Genomic DNA, 23,340 nt, shown 5'->3' with positions numbered 1-23,340 from the left:
CTTCGCGTTGTATGAGTGCCCTCATTTTTAGTTTGAAAACTTCATCTTGCGAAACTAAGCATATCCCTTCATTGTGCTATTATACTAAACCGTTTTACAGTTCTAACTAAGGACATAGCATCTTTAAATTCTTGATCAGAACGACATTCTCGCAATTTGTATTATTTATTGTTTAAAGGCATTTTTATGAAAAACAAATAACTATAAAATATATTTTTTTTTATTAAAATACAGACTTCCGTTATAATTAATAACTAGCGATACTGCTTAAGCATACATGGCCAAGATACATAAGTAATACTCTTTTGCATGTGAAAAGAGGTTATCAGGGATCATTGAGGGTACGTTACCTATTCTGATATCACTCATTTTATTATTACAAACTAAATTAGACATTCACGCTTTAAAGTTCTACAAGTACTAGAATTACCTTGATAAAATATTTTTTTAAAGATATTACTTAAATTATAAAGGTCTACACTACCTAGAGTATTTTTAAACGAACAATATCCATTTATCTCAATGTAGCAACTAGAGTTTTAACCTTCTGATTCAAGCATTACTAAAATTATCAAAAAAACTTAAGTTCTACAATACTAACTTAAATTATTTACTTTATAAACAACCACAAGTTCTCTAAAATCTAAGATAATACTTTCTATGTACATTCCCTAAGAACACTGACTCACGTTGACACAATCTGTTTTTAGTGATCATACATACATGAGGATTGCGTTGTAAAGATAGACTAGTTTAGGTTTGGTCCTGTTCATTCTTATCTAAAATTTATCTGAAATACTATGTATCCAGTAGTGCAAAAATTAACGAGACATGAAAGCTTTGTTATTGTGATATCATTCTGAACACTATACCTTACTGTTTTTTTCCTTTACGATTGTTTTGAGTGTACTCGTTATTTCAGATTCAGTCTCGTTTTTGTACATATTCATTATTTCGTCGCAAGTCTTCTTGTAGTACATGTTTTCATGGTCGTAGTGCGACCACAACTGTATTGCCTTGTAGAGGTTCGCGCCAGGACTGGCCGTGGGTTTGAGATCCTTCGCTCCAACGACGTGGTAGGAGGGGTGCAAATGGCCCAGCTCAACACCTCTGTCAAGTAACATTTTAGCTCTCTGCAATTGCAGTGGAGTTACTTTTGCATATGAAGGCAAACCTTCGCGGTAATCTCCTGTAATAATACAGATTAGTTAATTGTTTTCAAGTAGGTATTATGATTATTTTGACATGGTTCTTAAAATCTATGCGTTAGGGATAGATCCCTAACGCATAGATGGTACTAGTACAACGCTGTTAGACCAGCCCTTGTCACACAGCTGCATTGAGCTGAAAAAGATTGAAATTGCTGGTGCATACCCAAAATATCTTAAGGGCAAGTTAGAAAGAGTTAGATATTTCATTACTCTGTCGACTATGACGTTTCTTTTGACAAAAATAATTTTCTTCTACTGTTCGCTGACTTGCGAATAGCAATATCTCGAAAACGCCTTAGTAGTAGTAATTTTTTGCACAATGCTAAATAAAATAAAACTAGGATTCGTTACTCAGCCTCCAAGAATTGTCTCTCAGCCTTTAGGTCTACGGCTCCCTGGAATTTCGTAAAACATAGTGGTATTGCTTACCGATAAAAGCTAAACCAAGTGAGCACCGGTTGAAGCCTAGTGTGTGCGCCCCCACCACGTTCCATCCCCGTGCTTCGTAGACTCTGCCATCATTCCCGATCATGAAGTTATAACTGTCAAAATGAATGCCAATTTTATAACTATTACGTATTCTCAGTAACTAAAACAAACTATACTTTATCAATTAAAATATAGGCGTCAATTGAGAATGGGGAGTGTTGGTTACAAAAAAATCCGTACAATAAGACTACTATTCTGCAGGTACTTTAATGAACACAGTAACCAAGCAGTCTTAGGTGAATCAATGCTGCAAAATAAAATTCAGAGTAAAAGAGGCTTCGTATTTCGTTGTAGAGACTTACGGTAGATCATATCCATAGGTTTTAGCGTAGTATCCCTGTAGATTTCTCAGCTCGGCGGCACAGTTGATGAAACGGGTGCACTCAGGACTGACAGTGTGCGCGATGACCACCAACCTCAAGGGGTCGTACCGGTCCGTCGTCTCCTCGTCCTTGTCAAAAGGTGGTGCCAGCCACATATCACGGTCTATATACCATTCGTGTGGTGCTGTGGACAATTATGAGGACCTATGAGTAAGTATAAATGTAACTGCACAGAAAAACGTATGCGTAAAAATTAATGTTATTTCATCTACCAGTCCGTATGTTCGGTTCCTAGAAGTAACATAAAGTCAGTTAACAAGAGTTTATCCTGTACGTAATTGGGGATGGTGAAAGACAGTTATTCGTATTTAAGAACATCTAGTCTACCGGCTATCGAAGCTTTGTTTAATTAAACAAATGGCTAGTGGCTGTTGTGTTCGAGGATAATCAATAAAGACGTTGCAAAACGTCTTTAGCGTTATCGTAGAGTATGGTCAGCAAAAAATCTGTTAAATAAAACAGCTTACACAATTGAATTCAATGGTTTTTGTGCTGTTAGGTAACAAAATAGGCTTGTGATCTGGATCAGATCCATGATAATAACTAAACAACACTTTTTTCTTGTCACAGAGAAATTATTTCACCTCTTTGTGTAAACCGACTTCTTGTGCTGACTTTACGCTGTTCAACAGTTACAGTCGAGCAGCTGTCCTTGCATGCGTTATCAACTATTTACCTCCTTTTCTAAGAATGAACGTAGGTACCAGCTATTACTGTAAACTTTATTGCAGAATAAAGAGGATCAGTTGGGTTTAGTACCCATGTATCTATTCGAAGAAGTTTCAAGTAGATTAGATTCTATAAAACTATCTTTATTGCAATATTATTTTTTTATTTAACTTTGGTGCAGAGGTTAGTTGAAAAAGGCTATTATGCTATACTTAAACATTAAAATAAAACGGCCGTGTTGAACTTTCTTTTAAATAATTTAACTCGCCCATATAGGTAAGCATGATTTATACTGAGATTAGGTATAGTTTTCTTAGAGAAGGCTGAGATTTAAGAATATTTTATTCTAGTAGGTAGATGTGATCCAATGACCGGTAAGTGTTAGGAGTGAGTAATACTTATACAGCAAGTACTTGGATAAAGACGTAGGTAACTACGTAAGCATAACTCTTATACAGTATCCTCAAATAAAAAATGCAATATCCTTACCCACATCAACGACTTCTTCGGATGCTCTCTTGACGATCACAGTGAAGTAGACAACGAGCAATATGCATGCGAACAAAGCAATCATGGCCGCCGCACAGAGCAGCCTCTCAGCTCTCGTGGTGCTCTTGGCTATGTCCCATAGGTACCGAGGCAGGGGGAGGTCTGGAAGTGAAAGGGTAAATTGATAGCCATACGTAAAAATGTGTATTAAAAATGTAGGTACATCAAAATAGCCTCACGTTTTTAACAGGTTTGCGTTGCGTTTGTGGAGTAACCAATTCAGAATATCGAGATCAACTGCTGGTCACAGGCTAGCCACAAGATGCGATGATTATACCTACCTGTTTAATTACCATTAACTCAGAAAATCGTTTTGATATACCTCGTAATAGATAATTAAGGGCCTGGCTGTCTTAGCTGAAGTAGGTATATTAAGCTAACGATAGCAAAATATATCTGCCTCGCAACTATTTTTCACAAGTTCTAAAAATTGCAATTATTAACCAAGTACTTATTGAAAAGTATGTTCGCACAGAGCATTAGTTACTTATTAGGTACTTAGTAGTAGATATCTATTCGTCAATGATGGTTGATTTAACATTATGCATGTTGAATATGTGTATGAAATATGAAGTGTGGATGTGTGGGTGTCAATAGCTATATACCTACGATATGTAAATTGTTAATAAATATATTTATGATATTAATTATCCTTTACTTCTGCTACAGCAGGTAATTGTGAGAAATATTTGTTAATAAACTTGTTTATAAAATAAAGGATGTTTCAAAAACACACAGATTAAAAAAAAACCATTCAAATATATTGACATAATAATACCTATCGATTACAATGAACACTCGAAATCTTAAGTTAGAGTTTCGAACATAAGTTAACCCTAGTTCGAATAATTGGAAATTCATTGCATTGACTGTGACTGGTCCGCCCCGCAGAATTGGGGCCCACTAGGTATCTGATAGCTAAGTCCTCAAACAGATAAGGCCCCAATTCTGCTATATACCTACTATTGCCGATGTATGAATGGAAATAGGATTAACTTTAACACTTTCCGTATTCTCCTAAGCACATTGTAAATTGAATTTTACAAAACAGTAACAAACAATTCAGTTACTTAGGAGAGCAATACAAGCTGAGACCCGCGGCATAGCTTCTATTTTATTTTGTTTTTGATCCCAGATCCGATGTTCACAATGCCAAAAAACGGGCTCTCTTTTATTTGATTAGTGTTTTTTTTTATTGTTATTTAACTGTCCAGAAGAATTTACCAAACACAAACACTGTTAGTAAACTTTAAATTATAAAAAACTTCGACTACACGTACAATGTTAACAAAATAGATTTAACATCGTGGTCATCATCATCGTGAAGTGATTAAAAAAAGAATTTATATTTTAGTGATTATTTTTAGTATCTTAATGTAAGAGATCAATAAAGCTATAATAAATATAGTACTTACTGCTATACTATAAAACATTTTATTACTTATCAGTCAGTCACAACACAAGCTGACTGCTGATGTATTTTGTTATCATTCGAAGTACACAAAGGCGTGTTCTGATTACCATATATATGTAAACAACAAAAAGGACTTGTTGAAAATAATACCAACACTGCCCTGTCTAAACTCGCAAATAGAGTAATTGAATTTAGAAAATGTACCTACTTAATCTACAAGACTTGTGCTTTGTATCGCCAGCAACAAAAAAAAAAACCCAATTGAATACAATATAGTTCAACGTTTTGCTGTTGTACTATTAGGTAAAGAAATGGGCTTGGTATTTGGTATGGTTGAAACATACTAAACACCATTTCCACGATCACCTTGCCACTGAAAAATACAGGCCCCGATTTACAATGGCCGATGATTGAATGGCAACTGGATTAAATCTGAAACTATTCATATTCTCCTAATAATTTTGTCAACACATTAATTGGAATTTGATTGTATTTAAGTTGAACACTTACGCTAAATACAATAAATATAACCGCGTACTGAATTTCCATATATTGACGGAGAAATGCTTAGAATAATAGGAATAGTGACAATTTAATCCAGTTTCCATTCACTCAACGACCATTGTAAAAAGCAGAATTATGGCCCTGGCTCTCAGCTCTGGCTGTACAAAGCACTACAATGAACTAATATTTTCAATAATGTCTTTAAAAAGGCGGAAGTTAGATATCAACTTTCGCACCCTGGTACCTTCAGGTACTCTCGAAACAAACAATAAATGAATAGTATCTAAACATTTCTTTAAAATCACATGCTTTTAGTGGAATGTGTTAAATATACAAAACAAAAACTTAAACTGTTTTTACTTATATTTAATGATCTACCATCTTTGTAAAAAAACATATATACAAAGTTGTCAAATGTAGGTTTAAGAAAAGCTTGTAATAAAATATCTTCTCTTTTTGAAACCTAGATTGAACACGATAATAATAACTAGTTTTCAAGTTTAAATTGGCGATTGAAAGTCTTTTCAATCAACAGTATTTTATTGTTCTTCATTATTTTTTACAGTCAGTTTAAGTCCGGCCGTTATCATAATGACTGTCAAGAGATAACGCCCAACCGTTATACTCCGTCCACTCTCCATATTCTCCCATTGAAGTTTATTGGGCTCGAAAATCGGCCCGTATGTGTTTTAATAAATGCATATAATTCTAGAAGAGAATAGACGCATTAATGGTTACAAACCGACATTACATGAAAATGAAATGTTAACCTTCTCCCTATCATCGTTTGGAAAAGATTCATCCGTTTAAAAAGTTTAAATAATAACAATATATTCAGTCATTATCGAATACAAGTAGTTTTGTTAGCAGGGTTCCAGTGCTCAAGGTTGTGTAATTCATCCATTACATATTTCCCCGGACTAATGATACTGCCCGTTACCTGACAATGGCCGTAGACCACATAGTTTGGCCTCAACACCTCTTTTCTAACAAGTTCGTTTAAGAGAACTTTGATGTGATCGAATTGCACTTGTGAGGTCTCAGAAACCTGGTAGTTGCCGAGGAACATAACGCTAATGCCGTTGCGGTTCCAAGACTTAACCATAGCCCCCTGCACATTCCCGCCTCTGCCTTCGAAAACTAGTCCGTTAACGCCGACGAGGAAGTTCGGGCCGATATCGTTCCATCCTCGCCTCTGATGGTCTCTTTGTATTTCCAACACGTCTTTGATACACGAGTATCTATCAGTGCACTGGTCCATAGCCGAGTGGCCGATGAGCACGTTGGGCACCGGTAGCTCGAGCAGTTCTATCCCGTAGTCGGGCATGGCCTGCCAGTCACCGCGCCGCAGGTACCACTTCTCCTTTATATCTAGCCAAACAAAATTACCCACTGAATTTTTGAGTCGACTACATGATTAGTTACAGTAAACTTATACTGCATTCATTATATAAATATGGGGAATCTAGCTTTTGTTTTGTTTAACTTGTATATATGAAGAATAAAGGGCATTTTAAAGATAGAAATAAGGAAGCAGGTAAGGTAGAAAATAGATTACCTAGATCAAGCCGTTTGACTTGTTTTGCCAAGGCAAAGTAGAAGATGAAGAACGTAAGAGCCGAAACGACAACAAACGCCCAGCAGACGAACACCGCGATGCTACATCGGAGCCGCTTGCTGTTCTGCGGCGACACGAGCTCTAGGCCCAGAATGCGGCCTGAAACATTAACAACGCGGAACATAGTAAGAAGGAAATGGTTTAGAAGAGTCAGAAGCTGAGAGAAGCAGTATTGAAATAACTGGTACGGACCGCAAAAACAAAACTGTGATTATTTTATTTTTTATTTATTTATTTATTAAACAGGTACATGATAAAAAACATTAAATCTGATGCAATGCAATTTTGCTGGGTTTTGTATTGAAACAAAATTAAATTAATTAATTCTTCTGTATTATCTTAATTGTAGGTATGTTAAGGAAAGATAGGTATGTACAAGACTAAATGGTAGCCGAAACGAAATCGCAAAGTTTTGAGAATATTTTCAGATAATCCTGGGCTTTCTGGCATCTATTTGAGGCAGGCGTGGAACACGAATTCACGTTGCAAAGATACACCTTTGTTTCACATTAAATATATGGGTGCAGAAAATTGGATGATTTGATGAAGTAAGTAGAATCCTTCTTTACGTAAGAATATTAAAATACCATCTTAAAAAACTTAGGCAAAACCATGATGCCGTCAAATAATTTTCATAGAATTCGATTAGTTTGAAATATTATCAGTCCATAAGAAGTTTAAACTTAGTAAAGGATAGCTATAAAATAATATTAAACAATAAATTTATTATGCTTCTATCAACACCGTAGGTATAGCAAAACCTCTTTGGATCTCGATTTTGTAATTATGACGCGGTTTATTTACTGTCAGTGTCGGTATTTATTATGAGAAGTCACTTAATCTCATGGACATAGTATAATGCTTAATCTATACATTAATTAACACAACAATAACGATGTCATTACTGTATGTTGTCTAAGTGAGTAGGTATGGGATCAAGTTATTCAAGTAAAATTTGCAGTATATCTGTATAGGTACACACAGCTGATTGTAAAATAACTGCACTTCACTTGGAAACAGTGCGTTTTAAGTATTTCAAAACAACTGAATAAAGGTATCCAGGTAGTTATTGTGAGTAATTAAACAAGTAACAAATCACGCGCAATTTTTTTAAAAAGAATTTAATTATTAAAAACAATGAAACAGGAGTTTATCGGAAGTCTATATCGAAAATATAAATAAAAAAATACATATATCAAAAAAGGAATCAATGCAAACTATAAAAAAAACATGCACACATTTAAATACGCAATGATATATTAAATACTTTAAGATGTGATGGTTAACTCCAGTAAAGCGTGAACTACGGCAAATCCTAAGATTTACCATATATATCGTTATAGAAAAGTCCTAACCATACGATCATCGTTTATTTTAGCATCGTTTAGTTTTTCATACCATTTACTTGGTTATTTCAGATTTGGCTCATTTGTAAGAGCCCCGTAGACTTATATTTACGAAACCGACTCGTGTTGGTAAACCCTAAGATTTACTGGTAAAACCTAAAATTTAACGAAGCTCGGGCTTCTATAGTACCTAACATATTATTATATACTAGTGACCTGTCCCGGCTTCGCACGGGTGGACATTTATTTTTTAAGCTTATTTTCCGGGATAAAATATAGCCTATACGGATTCGCAAGAATCCCTCTATGTAATGGTAAAAGAAATTTTGAAGTCGGTCCAGTAGTTTAGAGCCTATTCAATACAAACATACAAAAATACAAAGGTTTCCTCTTTATAATATTAGTATAGTGTGTGATCTCCCCCAACCCTATTCCGCACCCCATACTACATATTGCACAACCCTAACATTGGTGACGCGCAATCGATAGAGGTGAATGACCGCGACTTTCAAGGTTACTCCCGCTTGCACTTTGACTTGATCACTGACGGACTGACCTAAATGATAGAAGTTATTAAATAGAAAACCCATCAAGTGCGAGTCGGGCTAGCGATAAATATTTGAAGTATCTTAACCTCAATTTATAATTATAATTTGTATTTGCAACAAGCAACAAAACATGACCCTACTCTTAATTAGTCGGGTACTACGAAGAAATATTAGATTTTTTCCAAGATTCGTTTTTGCCCAAGTCATGTTTCGTCTCTTACTGGATTTAGAAGGACATCCTTTCAACAGTCAGTAACATAGTTACAATGAAAAGTTGGATATCGCCATAGTGTTTTGTCGGATGGGGGTACGAGGGTAGGTTCAGGTAAGACCCGACTAGTGTTACCACCTCCGCACACCTTGATCCAGAGATCTACTCAAAACTCCTTGACAGATGAACCAAATAACAATCGCAATTTATCAGTTACAAGAGAAGCGGAATTATACCTAATTTTCACATATATATAGTGTATATAGATATCAATTCAGTAAATGCAGACTCACAGACACTCACGGACAATACAATGAATTTCCAATTATTGTATTGGCAAAATGCTTACAAGAATACGAATAGTGGCAAATGTAATCAAATTATCATTCATTAATTGGGCACTGTAAACAGCTAGATTTTGACTCTGGAAACAGCCCAGAAAAAAAGATGTAGCTAAGTAAACTGGTACTTAGTGTTTGCAAAAAGCGACTGCATATCTGACCTCCTTAACTCATTTGGTTACCAACATACATGTTATATCCTATAAAGCAAATAACTTTAGTTCCGTGAGTCGCATCAAAATATTACGATCAATAATAGTGGTAATTAGCTATCAAATGAGTTATTGCCTTGTTATTGCATACAACTATATCCTTTTTGTGTGCACGTACATACATCGTTTTTCCTAGAATATGTGCTGAATTAAATTTCCTCTATTAGTATCCAAGCAAGACGTTTTCACGTAGAATTAGAATCGAAAATTAAATAAGATACTATCATATTGTGATTCGTAATCGGTGTGTTTTTAATAAATTAAGATTAATAATTAAAATTCTGTAGAATGGATTTAGGATAAATAAAATGTTAACGGTTTATATTTGCATTAAACAAAGACCAAGACAGGGTAAATATTAAATTCTATTTTAAGAAATGAAAAGTTCAATCATATTTTTTATGTAACTTTCATTTTGTTTGTTGAAAAACGCGGGGAGCCATGGATGGATTCCCTTACATCTGGGACCTCGATTTAAAGCTGCCTGTCTTTTGAAGCAGAGTGATTACGCGAAGAGCATAAACTAAGAAATATTGATAAAGAATAGCATTAATCACCGCTTCAGTCAAGCTAGCAGACATTTATTTCATTTTTCTCTCCGCAATCCAAGTTTCCAAATGCCTACTCCTCGGTATGAACGGTACACTAGTGACATGACCATTGGCTGTCAATCCGAAGGATCGAATATCGAATCAGTAAATGTCTTTTCAAATACATATATTCATCGGCACAAGTGTGAAAGTGAGCATATAATGGTAGTAGGGCCCGAGAGAAATCCCAAGCGAGTTGCAATACATTGTGCAGCCGTGCAGCTCAAATAACTAACACGATAAATGATCGCTAGCAATGTATTAAAACTTGCATAACATTTCTCGTCTAAATTGACCCTTAATGATAAAAAAGAGTACCTAGTAGTGTAAGTCCCATCCTGTACCGTTCCCACAGCGCCAGACGGTTTCCTGAACCTCCTCTGTTGGTTACCAGCAACCTCACATTCTCTCCTTCGCCGAGTTCATCGTCACACCGCTTTTTTACTTTAAATTAATTTCAATTTATTTCATCAATATTATTCAATTGCTTAAAAATGATTTTCATTATTTTTTATGCATATGAAAAATATTTTTTAAAGTGTTCTTCATATTTTAAATTGTTTAATTATCAGACTGAAAAGACTCAGATGAGTTTAATAAACAAAAATATGACACAAAAGCTATTTAATTTTAATTTAGTATTGTATATATATGTAAATTGCGTACCTTTACAGCACAACATAATAAAAATGTTCCGATTCTAGTTTCCACTATTGACTGACACAAAAACATTTGAACGCAGGTTTTTATTTACAATATATTGGTCAAAGATAAAATCGGTGCTTTACCTTAAAAACGTAACCTATTTAAAAAGAAAGTAAATTGACTGGCAGATATGATTTAAAGATAACAATAGTCAAAAGTTTAAGATAATATGTGAATTCATTGTTTTCGGTTATCATCCTAATCGGAGACCATAATAATTACGATTTCACCTACTTTGATAACGCATTGGAATGTTTTAAATATAGAATAAGGTCTTTGTAATAGAGCGTGTATATTTATACTGTACTAGCTGACCCAGACAACGTTGTTTTACCAAATATTTTTTTTTTAGTTGTATGTATTTTTAATGCCACATTATAAAAAAATAAAAACAAAAAATTTCGTCCATAAAATATTTCTTTTTTAGTGTGAGCAACCCCCACCACTTAGGGGTATGAAAAATAGATGTTAGTCGATTCTCATACCTACTGAATACGCATATAATATTCTAATATATAAAATTCCCGTGTCACGATGTTAGTTACCGTACTCCTCCGAAACCCTTCGAGCAATTTTTATGAAATTTTGTATACATATTAGGTAGGTCTGAGAATAGAACAACATCTATTTTTCATACCCCTTAAGTGATAAGAGTTGCTCAGACTAAAAAAAATACTTTATTTTTGAGGGATTATTTTTGTTTTTTTTTTTTATATACATACGACTAGAAATAATTCATTAGGCAAAACATCGTTTGCTGGGTCAGCTAGTATTTAGTAAAAATTGGTTTAGCCGTTTCGGAGGAGTACGGTAACTAGCACCGTGACAAGGGAATTTTATAAATTAGATAGTATTATTTTCTTTTTAAACGTTTTCCTATTACCAAGGCTACGCTTTCCGACCTTCTGTCCGCTTTTCTATCTATTCGACCTTGGCAACTGTGTTTGTGCGATAAGGTCTTAGATAATAGTAAAATAGTTAACAGCACGGAATATAATCTGCTAACTATCTAATAAGGCTCTACGTTACTCCTGCCATATTCGTATCAAAGATTACTTAATGTGTTTACATGACATTACACAACATTAGCCAATTACATTAGTATACCAATCAATATAAAAAATCTCAGTTACATAGTCATATGTTTTTGGTAGAAACATTACTAAGAAGTTTCGATGCGTGAATGACTTGCAATCCATAAGTGTTGCATAGCGGTGTCACTGTATGTCTTCCGATGCCTAACCGCAAATTACTTGACTTAGTAAATAAATGTAATATATATAAAGTAACATGTACACTCTGATCTATTAAATATAATATTCTAGTTAAAAGTGGCAAATAGATATTACTAGGTGTGTGAGCCTTGAGACATTAACATATCGTTATCTTCTTCTATCTTCATAGAAAACTTCTGTTGGATATTTGCAGTGTTATAACACCACACGAAAAGATGCAATCAAAGATCTATCGATCCGGAGAGCTTTTGGGCTAGTCAGATCTAGCTTAAGCCAAAAAAACTATTAGATCTTCCTGTACCATCATTGTTTATTTAACAGAGGATAGTAAAAGGTCCTTACGCCCTACTACTGCTAATTTTTAAAGTGCAGTTGTTGAAGACAGTCAGCCAGGGTCACCCTGAGCATGAGCGAGCGGTCCCAAGACTCCAACTTATGCAGTATAAGGTTGAAGTGTTTTTGGTGGTGAAAGTCAGTAAATAATATCCCTACCCGTCGCCGTGTGTTGAAGCTGATCGTAGTAGTAGGTAGTAGATCGTAGTGAAAGTAGGGTCGGATCGTTATTAACGCCGGTCTATATTTGGTTGTGCATTCTTTATTATTATAGTTGATAGAGCAATGGTGACATAACCTATTATTTTGCAAGAAACTACCAGTCCAGCTCATAATGCGTAAAATCATTTAATCAACAGATGCTTCACGGAATACGTTAAGGAAAACGATAATTAATTCTGCCTCTATTGTAAATATTAACATATGTTCCATATTTTTGTATAAATTACTTAAAAAAGGATGATTACATAATTTGTTTGGAATTATCATTGTTATATGACGTATACCGTGTGCGGTAATTTTACGCTTCACATACGTATTTTGAAGGATAGTCATGATTTCGGGAGATTTTAGATAAGCACATAATCGTCACTGCCTGTAAAGAATATAGGCGGTTGATTGGAAAAAAACATTATAACACTGGGAGAGATTCGATATTTAAAAAATAGAGAAAAAGTAATAAGTCTTCTTAAAATAGGTGAGTATCTAATAATTGAAGTGTTTAATTTGATCTAAGATAGTTAAACTAAAGGATCTTCAATTGTAACCATTTTATATGACGGCTTTATTCATTGCTGAGAGCAAACAAAGAATTCCTCTATTAAGCATAATTTACACAGGCACTTGTTAGGTTGTCAGTAACCAATAGAAGAATTGTTGGCAACCATACATGACCTTAGTTACTGTAGTAATAGAGCGTATTTACACTATAATCTATCATTAACCCATGGAGTATTCTCGCTAAATATAGGTTTTTAAATATATCTAACAGATACGTATTTAAAGCTACGTTTAATTTATAATCACACTAACAAAGTTTAAGAATATAATATTTATCTGGTTTTAACATAGGGATTTCAAAATTTTGGTAATGTTTCATTTATCGTTAAGTCTATATTTCATTTTCGTCAATCCATTGCTTAATCAATGTTTTAAAAATAATAATTACTAACTACTTACACAAGATCATTTATTGTTACTAGATGTTGTCCTTAGCAAATCGAAAACATGCCACGGGAACATAAAATAAAGATAAAACTCTTCGACCCTTCAGATGTTTTTGCGAGGAAGAGGAACAGCCTTTATGATAAATAGTGAGATAGTTCAAATCATCGTTGCGTTCGGCGCTGTGTTTGCGATCGACCGCAATTGTTTATTATGAAGAATTTTATTTGTGTATTTATAAGTACTCAACATCACTTTACAAGAGTTACAACACATTATTTAAATTGAACGTACTGACTTGAAGCTCACTATAAGAATGAGTTTGCAGAATCCTAACAGGATTTAAACAAGTGTATAAAGCAAAAAATAACTGCTGTCTAACTTTTTATTATAAACTCTTGTTGTTTTGAATAAGTATGTATCAGTTCTAACCGTATAGGAGTTAGTGATGGGTAATATTTTATTGTTATCTTCCGTATATCCGTGTTATGAAGAGCTTGTTGCTAAGCTATAACTGCATATATGGATCAATCACAAGGTAAGCTACGCTTGACCCAGTTGGTCCGTAGATGGGTGACTACCTTTGTGGTAACGAGTTCCTCCGCGTTTCAGAAGGCACGTTAAATTGTAGGTCCCGGCTGTTATTCATACATCTTTGACAGCTGTTGCCTGCAACAGCTTTCAAGCTTCTGACTACCTGTAGTCAGAAGCTTGAAAGTCTGACAACTAGTCTAACTAAAGGGTGTCGTGTTGCCCAAGTAACTAGGTTGAGATGGTCAGATAGGCAGTCACTCCTTGTAAAACACTGGTGCATATCTGAATTCGGTTAGACTGGAAGCCGTCCCCACCATAGTTGGGAAAAGGCTAGGATGATGATGATCACGAATCAATTAGATAATAAATTTCGATCACGGATCGCGATCTAAGTTTTTTCTGAACAAGACGCCACATAAGTACACAAAATTTCACACGTATGTATGTGTATTTTGAGTTTTAATGTAATAAGACTTTAAAATACTTGAAAACTAAAAATAAACAAAGATGAAGTGGCCTATCGACTATAATTAGAGTACAGAGCCAATAATATAAAATGACTAATTATTTCATGACGTAATTAGCTTTTGTGTCTATAAATAAAATATTATGTGTAATGTACCAACATTATCAGAGATATTGATCCTGCTTTCCGGCATTGATAAAGAAATCTAGTTGGGTCATATTATTTTATTTACAAACGAGCTAAAAGCTTGGGATTGACAGAACTAACTACATATATGTATGGTCTTTTCTAAAATTTCTCTTCAATGACAAACTGATATTTTACTACTAGTAATACTAGTTGGCAGTGTTTAATAATATTCATTGATAATATTCAGTAGTAGGTACTTATTAAAAATCACACTAGTAAACCATGTGTATCGAATGTGAGTATATTTGTTACTTCTTCATGCCCAAACGGGTGAACCGATTTCGATGTAATTTGGTATACACCGTGGATTAACGCATTTATCCGACTTCGCTAAAGGAGGGTAATGTTCTTACAGCTATGATCGACATCATACATCAACAGATAGTGTGATTACAAAAGAGTGCTTAAATACGAATGCCTGGACAAATTTTAGATACAGAAAACATCTAATGTGACATCGTTTCGGTAAGTGAGAAATATAGCCTGTTTACTGATCCAGTCCACTGTTGAGTGATTTTATAAAGAGGCAAAATTTTTGAGTTGTAGATGGAACCCGATACCTTCCTTCTGAACCAAATTTCGAAATCCTTGTAACAATAAAAAGCGTATAGTGTTTGAAAATGTTATATCTCGAGGGATATCGACAAACTCAGGGGGTCACATTATTGTCCCCTCAATTAACTTCTGTCATTTTCAGTCTCTTATCACAATGGTATTTTATCATAAATTAATATTATACATATATAGGTAATATCGAGACTTCATGAATTAGATTTTCCTTACTACAGAATGCACTCCATTCGATTGCTCTGTGACGTACTAACTCGATAGAAAACAAACACTTGACATCGTACGCTTGTATCTATCCAGATTACGTGTTATTAAATTATTGTAATCAGTTATAAAATATTGCTAGTGACACTGTTATTGTGTACTACATAAATATGAATTGAATTATTTAGTATAAGGTAAAATTATTAATAAGATTGCAACGCGTCAATATGCGCGTGCCTATGACAAAATGCATTTGTTTAAAGAAATTATGTTTTTCAACCAATACGTTGTTGAATTCGTTTTAAAAATGTAGTTATACCAGCGGGTTTTCGGAACAGAAAAAGATATAAATTAGACAAAAAGTTTTTGGGAACTTATTGATAATTATCTGCTATGACAAGCACTGACAGAATACCCTTATATGCAACCATAAATGACCTTTAGCGGCATACAGAGGAAGTCTGCTGTCAAAGACGGCGCACGCGGTTCATCCGCGTACCTCTCAATTGACGAAATAAAAACAAAATTTAGCGTCCCTGGCTGGCATCGCGAAGTACCCAGTAGTAGTAGAATATTAATAATGCTGATTGAAGTAAATGCCCATCATACTGTACTATACCGTTCAATTCTTTGTTCAAGAAGAGTTAGAAGGTCACACTAGGTTAGTTTTAGAGGTAATTGCTTTAAGGAAAATGGCAAACTTAATTATAATGAAATTAGGGGGTCTCCCTGATAATATTCTTTGTTACAGCGTGTATTATTTGCTTACTGATAAAATGTGGTCCATTTTAATTGCAAAATTGGCTATCAATTACTTAAGCATTGGTCTCAATTTATATTACTTCTATTTTGAGTTGTGCATGGGAAGCAACGTTTTTTAAAGATCTATAAATTTAAATTTTGCAAACAAAAATTGTTTGCTCTTTGCGCTTTTAAATTATACAACTTAAATGTTGTATTTTTCCTTTTTCGTGTGTATCTAAATATGATAAATAAAATTCTCGGGTCACGGTGTACTTAATAATAAGGTTTCGGTATGTCTGAGAATCGGAGAACATCAAAACTTCAAAACACATGTTTGGTAAAAAAATGTTCGCTGGGACAGCCAGTAATTAATATAAAATATAATGTTCTGATAATATTTGTGTATTCGAACGAAACCACACTAAATATGTAAATTTTACTAAACTAGCTTCTCTAGCTAAGCGACATTTAGTTAAAATGTATGAAAATGACATTTCTGTCACGACAGAATGACGTGTCATCTCCATATTCGAGGTTTCATATATTTTTTTAAATCTGCTTTTTGAACTAAACAGATTTGTTGTGTCAATTTCCCCATTTTCTGTTATCTGTAAAGCAGGTTGCTTAACTAATTCTGCATTATTGATTGTTTCTATTAATCTGTGTCAGTGACTACGTTAGCCACTGATTAGACCTTCATTCGTTAATACCTAGAGATAACCTAAAAATAAAACAAACAAATTCTGAAAGCTTAAACTTACTGATAAGTATTGATTTTGATTGCAAATATCAATTATAATATACAAGGAAAGGGATTGTTAAAAACTAATAGTATACACCGTGATTTTTTTGTCGTCTTACAAAAGCAGCCCAGTTCATGTATCCAATGACTAGAACACGTTCATGATAAAAAAAAAATGGTATTTAAGAGATTTAAAAAAAAAATCAATATTATGATGCAATTCCTAGTTTTTTAGAAACACAGCTCAGTTGCGAGTGCGGTCCGTGCCTTGTAACAATGGTGAGGGGTGCGGGCGGCGGCAATTTTATCATTTTTAAGAGTATATTTCAGATTTCTCTTGTTTAATTTTCTTCGTACTTATTATCTTAGTTGATGATTAAAAAAAAAACGCGCCTAGGGGTATTTTACGTCGGATACATGAACTGGGTTGCTTTTGTAAGACGACTAAAAAATCACCGTGTATAACTAATTTTTAAATTTAATTAAATTCTTGCATACATGGCATTTGATTTCGACAAGTCACTTTTGCAATGTTATTTGTCTAGTTGTAGGTTGTCAATAATATGATATGGTTTACAATTTTCTAAGCAAAGAATGCTAAATGCGAGAACCCGCATCCAATGCATTGTACACTTAGCACTAAACTGTGCCGATTGATGGCAGTAATAATGTGGACGAGTTTTTTTTTAGCAAAAACGAGCTTATATCTTACCAAGCTTGGAAAAGTGCTGTATGAAATTCTATCATTATATATTACTGATCATAATTATATCACAATCATTTAAATCGCCAGAACAAGAGCCACACGCCTCTTTATAGTAGACTAGCTGTGCCCCTGCGGTGTTATCCGCGTTTAAACTTAGATTTTTTTGTAAACAACGATTACAATACTTATAGTAGTGCAATCGATATATTTTATCTAAATAAATTTACGTTTAGAAATTAATTATTTAGAATTCTAAGGGATCAACATCGCTCTCCTCGAGATATCAATCATAATTATCATTATCATTATTTTGTTTTGTACTGTGTTAGACAAACTGATTTACTTCATCATGTAATGACAATAACAACGGCATTCTCACAGTTGCCATGGTTACAATTTTTGCTTATTTTCGCTCAAATCATGATGCCTGTGGGCCCGCTCGCTACTTATCGAATCATTACCCCCTTTACAAAAAAATTTTTCAGGTAAAATGTAGCCTATGTTCTTTCTCGGGCTATAGACAATCTATGTACCAAATTTCATTGCAATCGGTTCAGTAGTTTTAGCGTGAAAGCGAGACAGACAGACAGAAAGAGATACTTTCGCATTTATAATATTAAGTAGTAGATATTTACAGTACAGACATCGCTCTACGCTGTGTATATAGCTGTCTTGCTTCCACAACACACTGGCGATATGTTTTACGCATTGATAAGAGTAAAGCGTTTACTTTAATTTTAATGGGAATGCATACACTAGCCTTTTTACTAAAACCTTTTTAGTGAACGAACCTTTTTTAAGTAACGCCAACATCCTATATCAAATAGATTATCTGTGGGCATGATGATTGATTATAATTGTGAAGTTGGTTCCGTGAATTTTCAAATTGTTTTTTTTCCTGTTAGGAAACTACGACTGTTTTCACGTACCTATGTCAAGTTTCGCCTATGATATATAAAATTATATTTATTTTCATTCTTTATCAATGGAAATATGTTTTGGTTGGTTCGAGCATTGTAAGCGATTGTCCTTGTACGACGCCATATTGGATTTCTTTGTTTATTTGCAATTATGAAGTTAAGGCATGTTCACATGTGCGAGCAAGCGTTGCCAGGCCCTTGCCGAGTTGGTGACTATGTATGTACACTTAGCACTTGACCGGTAGATATGTTTGTTTAAAATAACGCACTTACACAGTAAAAATACTAAGAACAGCAGTGTTAAGTAAATTGTCATACTTTTTTGTATGTTTACTACACAATTTTCATGGTAGGTTGTATTACAAAGAATGTTATTATCAAGGTTAAACAATTTCAAAAGATGTTTCATAATCTAACATTAAGGTAAATTACATGACCTGCAAGATTACAAATAAGTAATTGCAATAAATACCTAATATGACGTGCCTGACACAAGATTAATTGACTTGTAAGAAAAACAGTCTATTATAAACCAGTCTCAGACTAGTTCGCGTAGACAACACTCAAAACTACTTTATTTTGACAAACTTATGTATTCAAGTCATCATAACCTCCGCGAGTTCATATTAATTTTATTAGCAAATATTCTCACAGTGAGTAACAAACTCAAACAGGAAAACACGAACAAAATAATTCGCTTGAATTGAATGCATACTGCACAGCTTCGATGTAATAAAGGATAATTAACAACTAATAGAAACACAAACAATAATTCTAAACCGGGATATTTATAACAAATTGGTAGCAATGCAACTTAAACGGTGTTAATGGGCGCAAGCTTTGATATCGCGTTTACATGACAGCAGCGCAATGGATGTGCAAACAGTACAGTTGAGAGGAAGTCGCTTTGTTTACATGGTGATAGACGAGGCTCACCTTTGACCACCTCGGTGTTGTCGACGTTCTGCGTGACGGAGACGAACTTGGGCCCGATGTGCAGGCGCGAGGACTTGGTGACGTTGATGTTGGTGAGCGCGGGCTGGGCGCGCGCAGCCGCCTCCAGCACGCGTTCGTCCATCACCACGACCTCGGAGCTGCCACTCGTGCGGCCCATCGACACCTCGTGGTCCCGCAGCTCGTGCCGAGCGTCCCCTTCGTTCCACATCGCGAACACTACTAACTTTAGCAAACGAACTTGGGAAAACCGACTGCGTGACGTAAACAGATGATTAACAGCTCGAACCGGTCCGACGTCGGTCCGCGGCGTAGTCTGCTGCGCGACTAACGCACACTTCGTGCTTCTGCAAATGAGTAATGACGAGAGTGATAAACGTTTTGCAATCTATCCGTTCGCGTATTATCTGCCCTCTCTACGGTCACCGGCGGTTTAAGTGGGTAAACAGACATCAGTAATCAGGCCTTACCTAGTTTATTAACTTTACGATCACAAGATAATACCCAAATAATTGTTTTTTCTTCTTTTGAAAGTTTGCGTTGACATCGTTTTCATTTCTGTGTACTTCTTTGATACCCAAGTCCGGTCAGATAAGCGATGAACTGATGGCTGTATCGATAACCTCAGTCTTGCACTCATTGTATAATTTAAGAATATGAATTTAATATGTCATTACCGTGTAACCCTGGTTGTTGGTGGTTGTTGTAAAACTTAAATAAAGTCTGATGAGATGTCAGTTATAAATGACAAACAAAATTAATTATGCGAGAAAATTAAATCTATATACTTATAATAAATCTGTAGAGAGGTCAATTCTGTACATAAAATATATTTAAAAAATAACTATCAAGGGGTGGTTAGGGATCGCTACTGATGCCAAAAATGCAATCAGTAAAATTTTTGTCTGTCTGTCTGTCTGTCTGTCTGTCTGTCTGTCTGTCTGTATATTCGTTATAGAAACAAAAACTACTCGACGGATTTTAACGAAATTTGGCACAATTATTCTTCATACTCTTGGGCAGGTTATAGTATACTTTTCATTACGCTACGACCAATAGGAGCAGAGCAGTGAAGGGAAATATTGGGAAAACGGGGTAAGTTACTCCATTTTTTAAGCTTCCGTCACATGTGCAGGCTTATAGGTTAAAGCTACATAGAAATCATGTATGACGGAAATATTCTCCCTAAAATTATATAAAAAATATTCCTCGACAGCATATGTCTAACTTTTATGGTTGACTCACAATAACACGTGAAACTCCCGATAGCTTAGCAATTCGGAGATTTCTGATTGTATTTCTCTACTCTAACGTTTACAACACTATCACTCATCCCCAATTAAAAAAGTTAACATTATTACTTATTCAATAAAAAAAGAATCATGTAAATCGGTGTAGAAACACCAAAGTTATACATGAAATAATAAGAAATCGCGCGTGAATACAGAGTCATGCTATAAGGATTATTTTTGTGTATCGGTTGCCGCGCTCGACGCGCGTCGTGGCGGGAGGTGTAAAAAGGCGGGGGGTCCGCGCTCGAGCGTCATACAATATTTGGCTGTTGATGCGAATAGACGTTCAGACTGTTCGACCTTATTGACAATCAATAATTGTTATTTGCAAACCGTGCTTATCAGCACGACTTTTAGTCTTTGAATAGTTTATTTTTAGAATTGTTTTGTTGTTAGTTTATATAATAGGTATTAGATTAATAGTATTAGTAGTAGGTACACCTATTAGTTATTTTGGTAGTGTTTAATTGTATTAATAGTTTATTTTCGTAATTGGTAGTGTTTAATTATATTAATAGTTTATTTTCGTAATTTTTATATTATTTATTTTGGTAGTGTTTAATTGTATTAATAGTTTATTTTCGTAATTTGGTAGTGTTTAATTAAATTAATAGTTTATTTTCGTAATTGGTAGTGTTTAATTAAATTAATAGTTTATTTTCGTAATTGGTAGTGTTTAATTATATTAATAGTTTATTTTCGTTATTATTATATTAGTTATTTTGGTAGTGTTTAATTGTATTAATAGTTTATTTTCGTAATTGGTAGTGTTTTATTATATTAATAGTTTATTTTCGTAATTATTACATAATAACTATATATAATTGTAAGTGTAAGGTAGCTTCAGTTACCGTCGATTAAAAATACACAATGCCACCTAAAAAACGACCATCTTTATCTCGAAATTCGAGAGATGCTAAAAGGATGAGAAATGCGCGTTCTGAAGAATCGGCAGAGGAAAGAGCACAACGGTTAAACTCTATGAGAGTTAGTGCCTCAACCTCTCGAGCCAATGAAAGCTCTCCAGAGAGAGAGATGCGATTAGCAGCTGACAGAGCGAGACGAGCTACATCACGGGCGTCTCAAAGCTCTTCTCAACGAGAGCTGAGGCTTACCATTGACCGAGAACAACATGTGTTATCCCGAGATGCTGAAACTGCGTCACAACGAGAATTGCGTCTCACTGCTGACCGCGAACGGCATACATTGTCTCGCGAGTCAGAAACCTACACTGAGAGGGAATTGCGTCTCACAGCTGACCGCGAACGTCATATATTGTCTCGCGAGTCAGAAACCTACACTGAGAGGGAATTGCGTCTCACAGCTGACCGCGAACGTCATATTTTATCTCGAGAATCTGAAACTTTAACTCAATATGAAGACCGTTTGACAAATGATAGGGTGCACCATAATGTTATTCGATCTCTCGAAGACGCACATGAGCATGAACAACGACTAGAGTCGGTACGCGAATATTATAATTCTTTGAGACAAGAACGATCAGTAAGTTTGTCTAATGAAAGATTAAGAATCGAAAATATTCGGTCTCTTGAAACGGACGAACAGCGAGAGGCCCGTCTTACTGCAGACAGATTTCGACATAGCCTTAATAACTTAGATGTACACATAGAAGATCAATCTAGAAATTCGGTGGCTTGGTCCGACAAATATAAAAGTGGGTTTGCTTATAACCTCACAATTGATTATGGATCATCTTCTGTAATAGGCGATATGAACGTGGTATGTCGTTTTTGTAATGCTTCAAAGTGGAGTAAGGAGTCAGCTGGTTTCTGTTGTTCTACAGGTAAAATAAATTTGCCTTCATTCGAAGACCCACCGGAACCTTTGAAATCACTACTTTTAGGGGAACATATACAATCTAAACAGTTTTTAGATAATATTCGCACTTATAATAGTGCATTTCAAATGACATCCTTTGGCGCTCAACAAATCTCAGAAGGTCATTTCATGCCTACTTTTAAGATACAAGGTCAGGTTTACCATTTGATAGGATCCCTTTTGCCTGAAAACCAACCTAAGTTTCTTCAAATATATTTTGTATCCGACTACAACGAACAGTCGAATATAAGAAATCAATATTTCCCGAATTTAAATACTGAACTCATATCACAACTTCAGAACATGTTGCATCAGGTTAATTCGTATGTATGCAGTTTTAAATCGGCATTAGAAGCTCTTCCTCGAGATGATGATAACAATTATAAAATTGTTATAAATGCCGATAGGCGTCCAACTCAGGAACACCCTGGGCGTTATAATGCTCCATCCACGAATGAAGTTGCTGTGGTATTGGTCGACCAGGAATGTGATAGGCGTGATATCGTTATCCGTTCCAGAGATAATCGTTTGCAACGTATTTATGAAACCCACAGGGCTTACGACAGTTTGCAATATCCTTTGATATACTGTCGAGGGGAAGATGGTTATAATTTTGCTTTATACCAAACTGATCCGCGTACAGGCGCACCTAATTATA

At 34.9% G+C, this 23,340-nt stretch overlaps 1 protein-coding gene across 3 annotated transcripts; it reads right to left on the bottom strand.

Moving 5' to 3' along the window:
* Positions 1–200: 200 nt before the first annotated feature.
* On the bottom strand, positions 201–19,942 carry LOC113501792 (peptidoglycan recognition protein 1-like). 3 transcript variants are annotated; one of them, XM_026883084.1, is made up of 6 exons: positions 19,534–19,920; positions 6,778–6,936; positions 3,242–3,403; positions 2,003–2,207; positions 1,641–1,753; positions 201–1,189 (listed from the first exon to the last, which is right to left on the bottom strand). In XM_026883084.1, exons 1-6 carry the CDS (start codon positions 19,760–19,762, stop codon positions 867–869), a joined length of 1,191 nt encoding a protein of 396 aa, XP_026738885.1. In that variant the 5' UTR covers positions 19,763–19,920; the 3' UTR covers positions 201–866. The 3 variants fall into 3 exon arrangements, with proteins under 3 accessions (XP_026738885.1, XP_026738966.1, XP_026739039.1); XM_026883165.1 differs by lacking the exon at positions 6,778–6,936 and having other exon boundaries at positions 19,534–19,912; XM_026883238.1 differs by lacking the exons at positions 201–1,189; positions 1,641–1,753; positions 2,003–2,207; positions 3,242–3,403 and adding an exon at positions 4,041–6,590 and having other exon boundaries at positions 19,534–19,942.
* Positions 19,943–23,340: the final 3,398 nt, after the last annotated feature.

Source organism: Trichoplusia ni, chromosome 1 (assembly GCF_003590095.1).
Source record: "Trichoplusia ni isolate ovarian cell line Hi5 chromosome 1, tn1, whole genome shotgun sequence".
NCBI classification, from domain to species: Eukaryota; Metazoa; Arthropoda; class Insecta; order Lepidoptera; family Noctuidae; genus Trichoplusia; species Trichoplusia ni.
The sequence above is the reverse complement of the archived record's forward strand: the minus strand, read 5'-3'. Positions and strand labels throughout refer to the sequence as shown.